Raw genomic sequence first — 17438 nt, 5'->3', positions numbered from 1 at the left:
AGGCAAATTACTCTAGGATGTGATACATTCATGGTTGGATGATCACGATATCCTTGCATCACCCTATCGGCCTCTTGGTATTTTGCTCTTTATCGCAAGATATACGGGCGTACGAGGGTAGCGGAAGCATTTCCGCCGCGACGTCGATGACGGAAGCAACACCGGTTGCCAGCGAACGGAACGAATGTGCGGTGGAATTCTAGTCGCTCGATCGCGCAACTGCGACAGCCGAAATACATCCAGTAATTCGCGAGAATCTATAACTTGCGTCTCTCAGAGAAACCACTAGCCACGCGGACAATGAAGTCTGTGAGTGGCGTGTTATCCACTTGCTTTAATTCATACCATTAAAATAATATTGACGCTGCTAATCGACGGCACAGATTAATGGAAGCGTGTAACGCGACAGAACTCAGAAATTATTTCGACAAACATGAAATGAAAAGGCAAGAAACATTAGTTAAAAAATGCACACTGTTGCCTACTACGGCCAGTAACGTAACATAGAAACCACAAGGGGCACGAAATCGAGATTATGCCACTGTGCAATTCCCAAGTAGCACCCATTAGCCACCGCTGGCGAATGCCACTATTTTTGGACGGGGGTGCGCACTAAATCACAAATCGATTGGAGTCTTCCCGTTACATAAACGTAATACACATAGGGTATTTTTACGAACACATCGACCATCCCAACCAGTGCCCAACTAATGAAATGAATAAAAAAATCGACTTTATATTGTCATGAGTATAATATTCGTTTATCACTCAAGTCACTTCAAGAAACTTACAATTTTCTAAAATTCATAACCATTCAACCTTTGAAGGTAGAAAACAATTTCAGTATAACATCACATACGCTTCATATAGTCAATATTTTGTCTGCAACTCATTAGCACAGCCCATAGCCACAATATTTTGATTATTCCTCACAATAACACAGCCCACAATATTAACCAGCAGTCTAAGATGTACCGCGTGGAATATCGGACTTCGAAACCAACTTCATCGGTTGACAATCGTGATTGCACCTCGCCAGGTGGTGTTGTGTTCAGTAGAAGCCAGCTATTACATGTCTCCCAGGTTTTGCCCTCTTCGCCGGAACCGGCGATTCCGACCTTCGCGCCTTGACAGTCGAAGAGGTGGGCGACGTTTCGGTGGAACCCCTCGACAGACTATCCAGAATGTTGGGTCCAGTTTTCATGAGATTCTGTAGTGCATTTTGAACGGAGGGGTTGGTGAAGTCAATCCCGACAGGCTTCTTTTGACTGTCCATGTTAGTCGTGTAGCTGTCCGATTCCAGGCGGGTCTTCGGCCCCTTTAGTCCCACAGTTGACTGCTGCTTGTTGGTATCGCCAAACAGTTGATTTATCTTTGCTTGCAAATCGTCGGCTTGGGAAGACGCTGACACAAATCACGCAGTATTAAATGACAAAGAAGCACCAAATGACCATTGTATACTGATATCAAGAACGAGTTGACATTTTTTCAATTAATACTTTATTTCAAAGTCGTTTTGTATACAAAACATAACTTGTATCGATATTTTAAAGAGCAATGCACATCTTTCGTACTTACCCGCCCTAGACATTGATTTTGGTGGCTGTACAGGTTTGGGACCTGCCGGGCCTTTGGACTCGCTTTGCTGGTACGTAGTCGCGATTGGCTGTCCGGGATTTTCCAAACCCGTAACCTTCTCGCGTTTCCTCTCCAAATACGCTATCACCTTATCGAGATCCTCCAGTTTCAAGGTCTTTCCCTCGGCGAGATTGATCAGCATCAAGCTCAACTTGGGATCAATCTCTTCCACTTCCAACGCCTTGCTTGCTAACGGCACCTTCGCGGGGGCCGTGTCGCTCTTCTCGCCACCGAGCTTTAGTAAGTGTGCGTCGAAGCTACGCGCGACGAGTTTTAACGCGTCTTCGTACGGCATGTTGCGATGCTCTAATGCGTGTAACGAAAAATGGAAACACACGTTAAGAAGTGGATATGATGAGGAACGTGATGTACCGGCAAAGCCCTAGATCTTGCGATTAGCTTGTTCGATGTTAGACGATTTGAAAATACGGCATGTTAAGCTACCGCAGCAACCTGCGCGGGTCCGTACCGTAGATTTTGTTGAGTCACTTTTACATAATGAATCAGAGTGAGAAAGAGACCCTAAATACAAACAGCATACTAAAATGATAGACCTAAAACTGGCATACTCAGTTTGTAACGCAAACAACGGGCGTTGTCAGAGCATCATGTAGAATTGAACACTTTGCTTTGTCATAGGGTCAAGTAAGACCCCCAGCTGGATGGATGCCTCATTCAAACTGTGAGCAGTATATATTTGCACCATTGTGGTATTGTGTGGGCTTTGACCCACTTGCCACAATCTGACAAATATAATTCATCCACAGTTTGGTTTGGTTACGTTACATCATTACTAGGGCGAGTTTTTGTTGTCAAAATTGTAGCGCTAGGTCAAAATTGTTTACAAAGTCAAAATGTTTTGACCTCTGGATTTCGTTTGTATCATAGATTTTGCACTGTCGGTGAACATATTATTTGATATTTTACAGCTTGTAGCCTACTGTATAGGCTTACCGTTGTAAATAGCCCACCGTCTGCTCATTGTGAATCATAAATGGTCAAATGAAACAAATAGGTTGACATGGTTTTATGGTCAACGTACCACAATATCCCAACTGAAGCAAGACTGTTTGGGCATTGCATGATTATAATATGAAGAAGCGCAAGCTGAAAAATTGTGATGTAGACAACATTGTCAGAATGAAGCAACACAGTGTGTCACCAGCAGTGTACGCAGAACTTCAATGTTGTCCGCCAACAACTGCTGCTGTTGAACGTTCTTTCTCCATTCTTGGCAAGCTCCTTAGTAAGGACAGACACTTTCTACCCGAGAATATAGGAAAGTATCTTTCGTTGTACTACAACAAATTTTATTTATTTCTACCATAATACGTGATGTAACTACTGGAATTATTCATAGGGCCAGATTTCGTTTAAAGATTAGTTTTTTCATGTAAAAATTTGTCAGTTTTTTAGGCCAAACTACTTTGTAAGGACAGACAGTTCTAACCAGAAATGAAGATCAGCAGTACAATTTCAACATTATGTGTGACACACCGAATTTGCACACGCGAGGTCAAAAATCAGTTTTTTTAGGTAAAAAAAGTCAAAATTTAGATTTTTCAGGTCACAATCTTCCGTTTAATAGGTCAAAAAAAATCGCCCTAATCATTACTAATTACAAAGTAAAAGAGCATGTAAAAACATACATGAATAAAATATAAACAAAACAATTAAATCAAGTAACAAACATAGTATCAGTATTCCTAGCATGTAGCATTCATCAATGTCTATGCCTATTCACATGTACTCGAAACATTTGAAAAATAGATAATGTGCAACCAAATCTGAACAAAATTGCCTACTGGAATGCATAGCGGTAGAACAACGAAATTTTGAAAGCAGTTGGATCGTAGTACATTACACAGTGAACACAAGACATTCACATTTCACAGTATTTCAACAGAACAACTTCAGATTTGTGACTATAATACCATAAATTGAATAATTAGTTTGCCATTCACAGTAATTCTATGACAATCAATCAAAGTCATTCAATTGACATTGTCCATGGCACTGATAATTGCAAATAATTCGATAACAAATGCAAATTAGTAAAATAATACTGAAAAAGAAAACATATTGAACTTCAACCCAACACATCCTCAAATTAATTTCGCAAAATAATTAGCGTAGGTTAGCACCCAGCGGGTCTTAGCCAGCGGGTCTTAGTCACTTCATTAGGGTTAATTTGACAAAATACCCTAAAAATTTCTGATTTTGTAGCATGTACAAGCCACAATAGATTTTCATAAGCGTTCGAATCCAACGGGAGACGAATTCTGAGTGAAATCCGTAACTTTATCTAATATACTTTTTTATTATACTTTATCTGTTTGGTGTCTACTACTACTAAAATGCCTGCTTTATATAAATGTAAGGCCGCCTTCACCAGGCTCTGGATCGCTTGTAATAAAGGTTCGGCACCCTTGCATTATCGTCTACTCCATGTAAGAGCAGATTAGTAAAAAGTCCCAGAGGAAACAAATGCACAACCATGCTATTCTGGAATTAAGATCAAGAAGTGGGTTCAAACTGCTATGCATTATTTGCTCTAGTGATGACTCTGGAATACATGAAACCCAACTACATTGTGCAAAATGTACATACATATAGACTACAATCCTTTTTAAAAAAGCATCTACATATTAAAATCAGTATCCTTAATAACTGTGCTGTGAGGTATCGGATTAACATAAGATTGCAATCAACAATGATATTAGATACCGAGTACGGCATATCCTCCAGTCTTCCTAGAATTGACACCTTGATGACAAAAGAGCACAATCAGCTTTACTTGAAATTCAAAAATGTACACTCACATGCACAGTATGACATTATACTTTATCTGCCACCAGTAACTGGATGGGGAATGGAGGTAATTGATGTCCGCAACGTTCTTATTGGGTTATTGCACAATGTACAAACCCCACTGGCCTAGTTAAACACTTTGAGCTTGTCCAGTCAGGCACACCGATTTGATGGCGCCCTTGATGGTGTCCAGCACCAGCACTTTTTATATGAATGAAAAAATGAACTTGTCTTACCTTGTGGTTGTCCCTGTAAGATATTGATTGTTATTGAACGATGAATTTCATTTTGCAGTGTCACACTGGCCGTGTAAAGCAAACCTCTAGCTGTAGCCTCTTCAATTACCTATTTAACAACATCATCACACCACATTAGGGTAAAAGTTTTACGTTCACCAAGCACTTGCTGAATACCTGACTGGGAGAGGTGAATCTGTCCAATATAATTATGTCAGTTATCAACCCGATCTTTTTCATTTTTGCCAAAAACATTTCCGCGTAGTCCCGGCATCTGTAAAATCAAGAAATTGGATGCTAGTTTAACTTTAACGACCCCATAATATATCTGACTACAGTATGTTAGCATTGGTTGCATGTAGCGACATATTATTGTTGGTACAGGACGCAAATATTTTATACAATAAATAGTATAAGGGAAGTAGTGAATCAGCATTTAACAGAAGGAAATGGGTAAACCACAAGCTAGCAGAAATAGCCCGGAACGTCAGTTCCAATTATCCATGGTATGATAACACAGAAATCATAGTAGGAATATCCATAGTAGTATTGCAATTTTCTGAGATGAAAAAAGCCAAAAGCCACCTCTATTGCAGTCTAGCAATCCTTCTCCATGATCTCATATGAAATGTATGCCAATAGCCTATGCGTGTCATCAGAAACTAAATATGGTTACCTCTTTCCTCGCATTAGCATACCGAACGTTCAATAGTTAGGTTGTGACTTACAAATGATCAACAAATACTTATGTGTAATAGGCTATACGAGTTACATTGAAATTATTTCTGCTCAAATTAGCATGTGGCAGCTGAAGGTAGGCTATTTCAATTGTTTTCAAAATTGGTTTGGAGCGGCGACTCTCACTCTCAGGGTTGTTTCACCAGGTAGCCGAACATTAGTCTGTATTTCTGAACCTTGAGCCTATCACTCACAAATGCGATGGAAATCTATTGGGAGTTCTTTGATGCACACACAACATCATAAAGTGTTTCCTTGATCGTCACTTCTTAACAGTGCTTCCCATGACACTAGGTCGATTCGGATTACTAAATCCGAATTCGTGGGTCACACTCTAGCGGCACTTCTTTGATACACACACAACACCGAAGAGCGGAGTAGATTACACTATCAAGTACAATATCGATTAGACTTGCGAGAGGGACAAAGCAAATCACTGACAAAACTCCTTTACAGGGGCACGGAGACAAGGTCATAGTTAGAAACTGATCATAATGATTGAGAAATCAATACTCTGCCACTACAGTATCCCGTGTAATGTCAGGCATTAAGCAGAATCCATAAAATATCCACTCCGCCAGCATTTGATATGCCAAAAATATTGAGAAGACCGATGACTATTGTAATATCCATACACTGATTTTACTAATGTATTTTTTCTTCAGCAGAAGTGTATATCTTTTATATATGCTATACCGTGATAGCCTAGAGCCAGATAAAAGCAATACGGTACTGATGATTGATAGGCTACAAATTGTTTCGATTGGAATATACAATCAATCCACACAAATACCGTTATCAAAAAGAAGTGCATTAAAAGTACCATGCAACTATTTGAAAAGCCACCAATTACATAACGGAAGTAAAATACAATAGGCATTGCTACTCACACTCGCTCTGGGTCAACAACAATGACTTGTGCTTGAACGTCGATTGGATCCAACGGGGCTACATGCATGAAATGTAATTCAGAATATGCGAGACAAACCAGTGTTAATGGTACCACACAAAATGGCAAAAACACAACGCAGTAAACATAGGCCACGATTGGACCCAAATAATAACACTTGTTTTCTGTTATATGCAGAAATACTTTTTGCCGCAAAAAATTACTGTGCCCACTGCTCTCAATTGTAGGGGTGACATTGCGGATCAGTGCTCAGTTGCCCGCAAAATGATTTGGCCGAGATCTCACACCAGATCCTCTTTTGTTGTAAACCTGCCCATTTACCTGGGCTTGATTTTGCGAAAACGTGGCTGGGTTATTGGGAATCACTTGGGAAAATACCAATATTTAGTTTGCTAGTTGTTTCAGACGTATATTTTCTGGTATGGATCCATAAGACTTCTAGCAGTATGCTGCAGCTGCACGAAAAAATTATAGAAACGGTGTCAAGTTGTTGATGTAACAACAATTCACACATATTCGCCATTCAAGTTATCCAGACATGAAGCATGGCAAACACCAAACAATAGTTTCACCCACTCAATGCCTTTCATGAATTGTTCTAATTATTTATTAATCGATGTATTCTTGCTGTATGGTCATTTGTAATTGACTGTCAACGAATAAATATTCTCTCTTCTGTAGGCAAATTTAATCGCAAGTGTTATGGATTTTGCAATGAGGCATTGCATTGGTCTGCAGTTCAATACTTGCAAAATTACTTGTTAAACTAAGCCTACTGTTACGACCTTTGGTTGCCTCTACATGAAGCATAGAAATAAAATATTACCTGTGCTTCTTCCTCGAAGTTGCAGTCTTGGACCCCGCAAAGGTTCTGGTCTCCTGTAGCACAAAACTGCAATTAACTCACCCAACAACTGGAATATTGTTGAAATTTATACTACCGATACGGATCCCTTGGGTAGTCGAACTGATCTCGTATCATTCCCCTTTCACCAAACATAGGTGGTCTGCCGTATCCGCTCATGACTGGAATACCTCCTTATAGGTCGCAGCAGTCAGCACAAGCTTCACAACAGTAACTAACTACTATGTATCTAATATCTATGTTAATGAAGCAGAAAGCAAAGTTGCACTATGCACGAACGCAAATTAAGCTGCAGTGGAAATCTGCAGTAGGCAACGCCGGTAGCTAGTTGGTGCATGAGAAACTACATCCGCACTTCCTTTGCTTCATTCATGAGCGAATGCCTGGCAGACATAAAGCACAAAAGCATGTACCGAGTGCTGCGAATGCGCGATCAAACTATTGATAACTAACCTACGTAGGTTAGTTATCTATTGACACTAGACAGTCCACCAGTAATCAGAAGTGACAGTGACTCAGTGAGTAGTGGAATTACTAACAATCGACGGTGGCAAAGCATAGCAGTTGGAACGAATTTAAGGTATGGCGACAGCGAACTGGTGATTATATTATCGGTAAGCTGTATATGACTAAACTATAAGTTTTGTGAAATGTTCCCTGGTTGGCTTCTTAAGTCTAAATAAAAATACCGCCTGTTTCCGTCTGATATTGCTAGGCTAAATAAAAGATGATATCGCAGAACGATCGATCCGTCAGATGCTGCTGTTGGTCCGCTGGAATAGAGACGGCTCGTTGGAACACATCGTTATCGCGAGATCTAGAATGCAACACTGTGGCGTAGACAAATTAGTTGTTTGCCAATAGCATTGATAGGTTTTATTATTGACTACTAGAATATGTCTTTATGCATAGTGACATCGAGCGTCGTTTATTCATTGACTTAAAAATGCGCGCTGCCCAGCCGCCCGTTTGAGATCGTACACCGAACTCTTTTCCGGTTATGAGACATCACCTACCCATTATCCTTCGTGACATGGTATGTTTCCTTTTACCATGCCCATTGTCTTGAATCTATTTGGGAAACCTTTATGTAGCCTATCTCATCGCATTGCGTGGCCTTATTTTGACGACGCTTGAATTCTAAAGGTAGATCGGTTTTATTAGTGAAGGCAGTCTCGGTACAGCATTTCTTCAGCGGTCGGATGCAGAAATGGCGATGAAACCAGTTTTAATTTTGGGATTTGTGATTGTCGTGATCCATCGCATCGAAGCAAAAGGATTGGTCTTACCGAAAGGAATGACCCAAAGTAAGGATATTTCGATGAAGTGTTCAGTAGGCCTACCACATGTATAATTATATCATATGGCTTTCTTGCTGTACGAATAAAGCTGTCCCTTTTTTCTATCCAGCTTACATAAAGGTATGAGTAATTCACACCAATACGTTGTAATTATCAACATCGCAGGCATACTTGAAATATATACGAAAATGTGTTTTTTAGCAATTTATACCATACTAACGGCTAACGCATAAACCCAAGGCTGCAAGGTTATGCTCGCCTCGACGTAGCCTACTTGCTTATCCAATATATCAAAATAAATATATTCTGATGCCAGATTCGTCCCTCTAATTCTATAACTCCTGCAAATAGAAGTGAAAACAATACCAAATTATTGGGTAATCCTAATTAACTGTCTGGACTGTATCTGCAGGGACCGTCATAGCGAGGGACGAATAAGGATATCTTTGCGCCTGTACCCTTTCAATTTTAAACTTGAAAATTACGATTTCGTCTACTATGCTATGTTAGCTATGTCTGGTTCAAGTTCAAGTTTATTCATAAAATTTCATCACTTCAAAACATCACAAGACTGCAATACAATGAGTGATAGGGAGATGCCGAAACGACTAGGAATAGTCTTAAGATCAGACACCCACCTGGGCCTAGGCGATATAAATAGGAGGCATGCACTGCACACCAGTGTTGGGATCAAGTCACTACCTTCGAGTCACGAGTCATTTCGAGTCATTGCACATTGACTCGAGTCAAGTCAAGTCAATCGATTTTCGAAGGTGACTCGAGTCAAGTCAAGTCAGTCGATTTTTGAAGGTGACTCGAATCAAGTCGGGTCAAGTCAAGTCAAAATTCAAGTCAAGTTGCCTTTTAGAAGTATGAAGCATGATTACGTCATTGCATTTCGCTAGGTCTCTAAACAACAGATTGATTGGTCATCGATTCTGAACCGATGAACGAATATAGAGTTGAATATACCTGCAATAAGGGGCTGTATCTCTCACATAAACATAGAACTGTTGAACTACGTAAGTAATTGCATAGCGTCATTTTATAGTTACCAGCCAAGATAGAGAATCGAGAAACGAATTGAGAAGATGCAATACATGCCCATTTATACATATTGATATGATACAATTGGAGTCTGCGCCAATGGTTGAGGAGTATATAAACTATATTCGATTACAATTTCAATAAAACAAGAGGTCCGGTTAAGGTAAGAACAGAGAACACAAATATATATTTTTCTATTAAATTACTTTACTACTAGTTTACGACAGCGTAAGCTGTAGCTTTGATCACTTCGTTTGTGGTCAATATCTTTGTGAGAGAATATTGGGGGTTCAGTAAAATGCACGGTCATTTAATGATCGGTCGCTCTCATGGGTTACACAAAAGTTTTGCGAACAATCCGAACAAGATGCAAGATAAGGTGATTTTTACTTGATGACTTGAAATTGACTCGTGAATTTTGCTCCGACTCACGAGTCAATCCACATTTCTGATACGCCGAGTCAAGTCAAGTCATTTTAGCAAAGTGACTCGAGTCAAGTCAAGTCATACGAAAAAGGTGACTCGAGTCTGACTCGAGTAATCCCAACACTGCTGCACACTGAATGAAAGTAAAAGAAGATAATACAAAGTGGCAACTGACGGAAGGCGAGATCGCTATGTCAGGTCGTGGTCCGGTAAATGGTGAGGACTGACTAGTAGGGCTGGGGAAATTCGAGTACCTGAGTGATTCGATTCTGAATCACGTATTATGCTTCGAGTCGAGTCGAGTATTCGAGTATCAGTCATTATGACATCATAACAGAACACAATATGTCAAAGTTCAAATGTGTGCCTTTTATGCCACCACAAAGAATACAATGCCTGTTATCCATCACATTAACCATATTTAGTATTTATTCGACCATACCGATTTCATTGCACTTTGTGACAATGTTATGGGATGACCATGACTTTGGAAATGTGATATTTCCAGTAACATTCGTAGCTCAAGTACGAGTAGAAGTACTTTTTTCAGAAGCAACCTGAAACTACTTGAAGTAGAAGTATAATTTACCGACTTTAAATCTGCTCAAGTAAGTAAGTAGTGAAAACGATCGTAATTCGTTCGCATGGACTGTCAAAAGCTGCAAATGGCGCTATGCGGAAGGTTGATTCATATTGATGCATCCCAGGAGGTGTTAATTTTTGACAGAATAAGCAGTCGTCCACATCATGGGATGTAAATGATAGTATTGATATGGAAATGTGATACAATAATCCTTTGTTTACTCGAACACCCGGTTTTAGAGAATCATGGTATGGCGCCCTGCCCCATATTATAAGGCCCATAGTTCAGTCGAAGAGCATTACGGAGTTGTGTCGGATACGGCGTTAACACTTTGCGCGATTATTATACGTTAATTAAAAATAGGGCAGATCGTGAAAATGTCATATAGTGTATAGCTTTTATTGTCGGAAAATATAAGGCATTTTTACACTTGCTTTTATACTTCAACATCAACATGTATGTTCTCCAGACAAAAGAACTGAAAATATAATTAAAACTCAACGTATAATACTCGTAATTGAAAGAAAATACAATTACTACTCCTAAAAAGCGGAAAATATATTTTATATCTTTTATCCAGAAAGCTTCAATGGTGGATTGCTAAAATAGGTCTGACGTTGAAAAAGTCAAAGTCCACTTTTCCAGATTAGGACACGTCATAGGCTGCTAGGTATAATAGGTAATTGCTAGATTGCGAAACGGCAGTTTCAAACGTTATGGGGGCCATACTTACTGCGGTGAAATATTTGATAGGCGACAATGCGGTGTGAACGGAACCACGCAACCCGGTATCTAAACTATATTCAGCGATACGTTCGTGAAAACATATTTGCCGCTCCCTATCTACTGTGCGCGAAGCGCAACAAAAATTCTTGGTGGTACATGACTTTTATGAAAATTAAATGTGGGTACTACGTGAAAGCAGCCCAGAAATTCCTTAGGGTATCTTTCTTATTGGGGGATTAAAGTACTTCTACTTGACAAACTGAAAATAGCGAAAAGTAAGTAGTACACAAAATATCACTAAGTAGAAGTAGAAGTAGCGGGAAAAGATCTACTTGAGTAAGTAACAGAAGTAGAGGAAAACTACTTGAGTACTTCGAAAAAGTAGAAGTACTTCGTTACTGACCCCCTCTGGTACCAACATTGTTTGTACAAGTATACGCCCACTCTCCAAGTAGTCAGTTATCCCTCCCATTATTTCATCGTGGCTACGTCCGTAGGCCAAAAAGATTCCTAGGTTGAATGATAGTTGGCTGAATCACTACAGAAGAGAGGCATCGGGAACTTTTGCCTCCTTTTCATTTCGTGTCTCTTATCTCATTTCAAGATAAAATCTATATTATATTTTTGATCTCACAAGGCAGCCACGCCATTAAAAATGATTGACCCCTAATTTATTATCAAATTTTCGTGAGAAGAGCAGACATCGTGACGCGCATTTCACCGTTTTACTTTCTATTCAGACGATTACTGCAAAGGATGCATTGCAACGGTAGAAGGTAATATTTTCATATAGCCTACCGGTAGCCTACTGTTTGTTTTTCAATCCTTCTAACGTTACATTTACAGCAGAATGCAAACTTACAACCAATACTCGAGTCCCCATACGAAATTCAAAAGTCTATCATATACCTATAGCAGCGGTACTCCCTAGCCTAACCTGGCGCACTCCAAATTCTCGCCTTGACTGCCACATTATACTATAGAATACTGTTGCACAAAAGGAACTGTGCATCAACAACAGTGTTAAAAGAACTAAATCATTAAAACATGGCTATCACATAAAGCAAAAAGATTATAATGAACTGAACATTCACTGCAAATTAGTGTGACCCCCCCCCCCTCACGCTGTATTCAGGTGCGTTTTAACAATCCCTCGTGCTCTTCATTCGCAGTCACGTAATAATTGCAAGGATAGCCTGTAGCAGTGATGATATTCATTCCCGTTTATATGCTGATATCAACTTTTTGTTCATTGTAGCCATAAGTGACAGAAAGAAAGATGGTATTTCCGCAAAGAAAATCATAGCCAAGATAGACAAGATGTGCTCGAATCTCGACGGTCAGAAGAACCGAACCACCTGTCACCATTTAATCGGTGAGTCTTATACAAGTTTCAGCAATAGCGTAATGATGTGATCCATAATGTAAACTATCGCTTGCATATGGCTACTATTTCAGATAACCACAACCACGATCTTGAGAAGATTATACGTGGCGTCGAAAAGCTACAAGAAATGAAAACGTGGTTCTGTCATGAGCATACTTTCGCCTGTATCGGGGTTAAAACAAATAAACAGGCAAGTTCATCTGGTCGAGTATTTCCATCACCTTACCAGTTTAGCTATTATTTTGGCTACGGGGTAATAGCTTGCCACTGTAGGACCTCGGCTGAAGAAGAGTGCATTCATTCCAATACAGTCCATCCTCAAGATTACCGGACCACGACTGACCTATCAATCTCGCTTTCCATGACATGCCGCCCTATTTCTTGTCGCTTTTTTTTCTATACTATCTTCTTTACTTTTATTCAGTGTGCAACTGTACATTAGGGTTGTTCAAAAAAATTTTTTTTTCCAAATCTCACTCGCCTAATGACGAAATCGTCAGGTTGTCCAAGAAAACGATGCACACCAAATTTGACTCAATTCCAACCAGTAACGGCCGTGCAATCTTGAATTGAAATTTTTAAATTATTAATAAATATAAAAAAATAAAAATTCTCAAATTTTTCTGTCAACCCCATGAAATTGTTTAGCTGTCTTCAAAGACGATGCAAAACAAATTTGAGTTAATTCCGACTAGTAGAAGCGGAACTATTTGAGTTTTTCGTTGATAATCCCCGGATCAAGGATAATCCGAGAATTATCAACGAAAAACTCGAATAACTCCGCTTGGCGTCATAATCCTGTTCAATGCGTTGTAATCGACGGCGCCGATATGCCTGTCTCTAAAATATGCGCATTTTCTCTTAATTTACTGATGATATTTAAATGTAGACCTTTCGGCCCATGAAATCGCGCGAAGCGAAACGAAAATTTTCATGTGTGATAAATATCCTCCAACAAACGACCAACGAAATAATCTTGGGCCCCTTCGATCTCCCGCTATTGGGGGTTTGAGTGCAGCAATTACGGCCCTGGTAGATCATAGGATAAAACTCTGCGTATATTATGATCGTCCGCTGCTCACCTCGCGTCGCGAAACACAATGATCTAATCCACACATCCGCTGTGTGTTTTGGGATTTTAGTTCCACTATTGTGGGGAATAATATACTCATTCTGGGTCAGCTTCAAACAATTCATTGGTGAATGGGGTACTACAGAGAAGTGGAGAAAGATTTATTTATTATGCATGCTGTACAATGCACATTGCATGTCTTGTACCAAACCAACTTCGCGCGATTTCATGGGCCGAAATGTCCGCATATAAATATCATCAGTAAATTAGGAGAAAAATGCGCATATTTTAGAGAAATATGCATATCGGCGCCGTCGATTACCACGCATTGAACAGTATTATGACTCCAATAAGATAAGAGGTGGGCCACAGCACATTTTCAAACCGGAAAATGGGCCACGGCCAAGAAAGGGCTGAGAACCCCTGGGCTAGAATAGTACTGCTGTGATCTGTGATCCGCACACTTTGATCTATATATGCTTGAGAACAAAGAACTTACGCGAAAGGCAAGGGCAGGTAATGATGTAGCTTTGGGAATCAGTTGACTGGTCTGGCCCGCGAGCGAATTTAATGTTTGAATCCGGCCCGCGACGCAATTTGAGTTTGACACCCCTGGTTTAGAGTCAAGTGTACCTGTTTTATGCAGTGGCGAGATAGCGCAGTGGTATGATCCGCGGCTGCAACACCAATGGGTGCGGGTTCGAGTCCGACCGAGATCGACTTCTGAATTCCGATACCTAAGTGTTGGAGGTTTACCTAGGCTCCTCCTCGCCATATCATCCGTGTAAGCGGTGTCTTACAAAAGCCTAGAGGTGGGCCGTGCTATAAGTCGGCAGTTACGGAAAATAAGAAGAATATTGGCCTGGTGTAAATGACCAAAGTAGTCGACAAACACCATGAATACCCCAAAACAAACAAACCTGTTTGATGCTGGTGTGATCATACTAGATGACCTTCACGGTCTTATCGATCATTCCTATCTAATACCGAATACTGTGCATGCATATTTTCTATACCACCATCACTACCGTCTGTTATGTATTTTGGTTGGATGAAAATAAAGACTCTCTCTCTCTCTCTCTCTCTCTCTCTCTCTCTCTCTCTCTCTCTCTCTCTCTCTCTCTCTCTCTCTCTCTCTCTCTCTCTCTCTCTCTCTCTCTCTCTCTCTCTCTCTCTCTCCTCTCTCTCTCTCTATTGTAATGACCTGAAACGCTAAGCTACACGAGTGTGCTTACGTGTAGCGGTGCTACATTATTGCCATCAATAAAATCGTGGTTATCGCGTACCGGGCTTGATTCCCATAACATCATCGTGATTTGTCGTATACCAAGGATATGTTATGCATAAAAGCGATTCGCTGTATAACTGAATTAATGTAGCATTTCTGAAGTCACTGGTTTAACTGTAAGATCTGCGGTCAGCCCTGACCACCGGTGTAGCCATGGGTTAAAGGAGTATCCCACCTCATATTTTGTTGTCATTTGTCCTCATCACGCCACTATGCGTCCATAAATTCACGTCCTCATAAAAACCTGCAGCCTACTACCATATTTTCAATCGCCCCTGTGGAATTTCGATCTATAAACTGATCTTGTTCACTTTTTACCGACGAATGGTATATAAGAGTCACTTCCCGCAATTTCGTATCAAAATCGTGTGCAAGTTGGAACTAGATAATTGAAATAATTTTTACAGTTAATGTGTCTGCTTGTTGCAGTGTGGATGCTTTGCCCAGTTGAATCCACGCCGCATAACTTTCCTCTGCGATAAGAACATGTAGCTATTATCAAAGAACGGAAATGACCCTTAGGTAACATCTTTTTAGACTGCAAAAGAACTATCTGATGAAGAACTACTTGCTCATATTTCGAAATCCGGGGGAATAAAGAGATACCCAAACCCTGTCAGAGCAACGGATGAGCTATAGCGATCTGAAAACCGCCATGTCCAAGCTTACTGATATTGGCGGGTATACAATATTCGGGAACTCTAGTACATGAATATCGTATGTTGTTACTTTTTTTAATCAAAAAATCGTAGGTGCTGTACTGCCACCACTGTCTGAATATTACCGCATTTTGTCAAAGAAAAAATTAAAGTTTTCGGCAATATCATTGTTGTAGAATGTGCAATGTGCATGCGTTTAGTTCGATTAGGATATCGCAAGAATTTCGATACAACAGAAAGAATGAAAGAACTCCTAATGACTTGGTGAAGTAAACCAATAAGCCAATCAAACTCTCACCTTGGCTCAGAACTATCGAAACAAACCTGGAAGAACATGAGACAAAACGTCACTCAGCGAGCCTGGTCCACTGATGGCGTACTATACCAATCTCCTGCCCGGTCAGGGGTTCGCTTGTAAACCACATCTATCTAATCTGGATTATAGAGAATGTGAGACTCTATGCACTGCTGCTCAGACAGGAGAGAGGAAGTATGATTTTATAATAAGGACGCAACGCAGCCATATTCCCATAGAATATTTGTTTCGAAATTGCGGCATATAGTGAGAAACAAAAAGAAATCATATTGACGTCGGAGCAAGAATTTTCGAGCAAGGGAATGATATGTGACACGAACAACCACACCCCGCGGGTCGTGGTTGAAAGTAAATTATCTACCAACCTTGGTGACAAAATATTCCTGTTGTGTCTCCCGATCTTAAGGTGAGCGTATGGTAGCTGGTAGGGTTACCATATTTTTGCGTAGAAAATTCCGGACATTCTTTAGCGCCCACTAGCGGATTTTAAAATGAGGTATGCCACATTTTCTTTCAATATGACGCCACACTAGCAAAGCTTTGCCTATCGACCATAGGCGGTCACGATCCCGATCAGACGCCGTTATAATGTTCGGTCAGTGCATTTATGTGGTTGTGCGTTGTAACCAGGATCGAAACAACATTTTTTCAGCCCCCTCCCGTCCAATAAACACTGATCTTGAGCCCACCATAGGCTAATCGATACAACTTCTGCGGCCTTATTATATATATCTAGCTTTTATATTCATCTGTCCGTTAAATTTTGTGAATTAAATCAGTCTATATTATTGCTTCTTCCATGTATTACTATAAAATTTTGATCCTTTCTCCGCCCACATGATAATAGTTAGCGGTGGAGCTGGCGGAGGACGATGACTTCGAAAATACAGGGAACGGAATTATACATCGTAAAGTCATATCATGTCATATGGTTAAGACTATTTATGAGCCTAAATGCAGATCCGCACCAGCAGATTGCACATCCGGTGGTTTTCAACCATTCATGGTCGCGACTCCATTTCTAATTTGAAAATGTTTTGTGGCCCAGCCCAGAATTTGATAAGCTGATTACTGAAAAACGGTCAGCATATTTGCTCAGACTTACTCACGGACTATTGTGAAAGCTGATTACTAGGGATGGTGTGAACGTGAGGTTCACGTTCGCGTTCCGTGTGTGAACCTCATAAGTTTAGAGGTTCAGGTTCGCAAACGAACCTTGGTAGGTTCTGCACTGTGAGCCTATTTCATATATTACAATTTTCACTTCATTATAACATCTTTGTATGAAATCTATTGCATTTTAACTGCGGCCCACTCTATGCATGGCGCTGGTAGCATAAAAAATCAACACCAAACGAGCATCAACGTTGACAATCTCAAAAATTTTACTTGCTTTGTTACAAAAGTTTGCTCGATATATCCAGCTTTCCGTTTG

The 17438-nt window shown here is 40.2% G+C and overlaps 2 protein-coding genes across 3 annotated transcripts; one reads left to right on the top strand and one right to left on the bottom strand.

Annotated features, from left to right (window-relative positions):
- Positions 1-306: 306 nt before the first annotated feature.
- LOC145459129 (nuclear receptor coactivator 5-like) lies at positions 307-7510 on the bottom strand. The gene is made up of 7 exons (XM_080337756.1): positions 7275-7510; positions 7160-7212; positions 6314-6371; positions 4863-4959; positions 4686-4794; positions 1579-1944; positions 307-1404 (listed from the first exon to the last, which is right to left on the bottom strand). The coding sequence occupies exons 1-7, from the start codon at positions 7355-7357 to the stop codon at positions 1052-1054; spliced, it is 1119 nt and encodes a 372-aa protein (XP_080193882.1). The 5' UTR covers positions 7358-7510; the 3' UTR covers positions 307-1051.
- Positions 7511-7600: 90 nt separating this feature from the next.
- LOC145459131 (uncharacterized) lies at positions 7601-15851 on the top strand. Of its 2 annotated transcripts, none has more exons than XM_080337761.1 (6): positions 7601-7778; positions 8345-8505; positions 12022-12057; positions 12540-12656; positions 12740-12858; positions 15566-15851. In XM_080337761.1, exons 2-6 carry the CDS (start codon positions 8409-8411, stop codon positions 15665-15667), a joined length of 471 nt encoding a protein of 156 aa, XP_080193887.1. In that variant the 5' UTR covers positions 7601-7778; positions 8345-8408; the 3' UTR covers positions 15668-15851. The 2 variants fall into 2 exon arrangements, with proteins under 2 accessions (XP_080193887.1, XP_080193886.1); XM_080337760.1 differs by having other exon boundaries at positions 7638-7778; positions 8363-8505.
- Positions 15852-17438: the final 1587 nt, after the last annotated feature.

This window comes from Botryllus schlosseri, chromosome 16 (assembly GCF_051294905.1).
Source record: "Botryllus schlosseri isolate E-star chromosome 16, Bs_hap1, whole genome shotgun sequence".
NCBI classification, from domain to species: domain Eukaryota; kingdom Metazoa; phylum Chordata; class Ascidiacea; order Stolidobranchia; family Styelidae; genus Botryllus; species Botryllus schlosseri.
This window is presented reverse-complemented; position numbering and strand designations above follow the sequence as displayed.

Excerpts from the sequence above, each read along its gene's own strand:
- LOC145459131 (XM_080337761.1), top strand. The coding sequence starts at position 8,409 with ATGGCGATGAAACCAGTTTTAATTTTGGGATTTGTGATTGTCGTGATC. Across the intron at positions 12,657-12,739 it reads CACCTGTCACCATTTAATCG|ATAACCACAACCACGATCTT; the intron begins GTGAGTCTTATA and ends CTACTATTTCAG. Across the intron at positions 12,859-15,565 it reads GGGTTAAAACAAATAAACAG|ACTGCAAAAGAACTATCTGA; the intron begins GCAAGTTCATCT and ends ACATCTTTTTAG.
- LOC145459129 (XM_080337756.1), bottom strand. The coding sequence starts at position 7,357 with ATGAGCGGATACGGCAGACCACCTATGTTTGGTGAAAGGGGAATGATA. Across the intron at positions 4,795-4,862 it reads GATTCACCTCTCCCAGTCAG|GTAATTGAAGAGGCTACAGC; the intron begins GTATTCAGCAAG and ends GTTGTTAAATAG. Across the intron at positions 1,405-1,578 it reads AAAATCAATGTCTAGGGCGG|CGTCTTCCCAAGCCGACGAT; the intron begins GTAAGTACGAAA and ends GATTTGTGTCAG.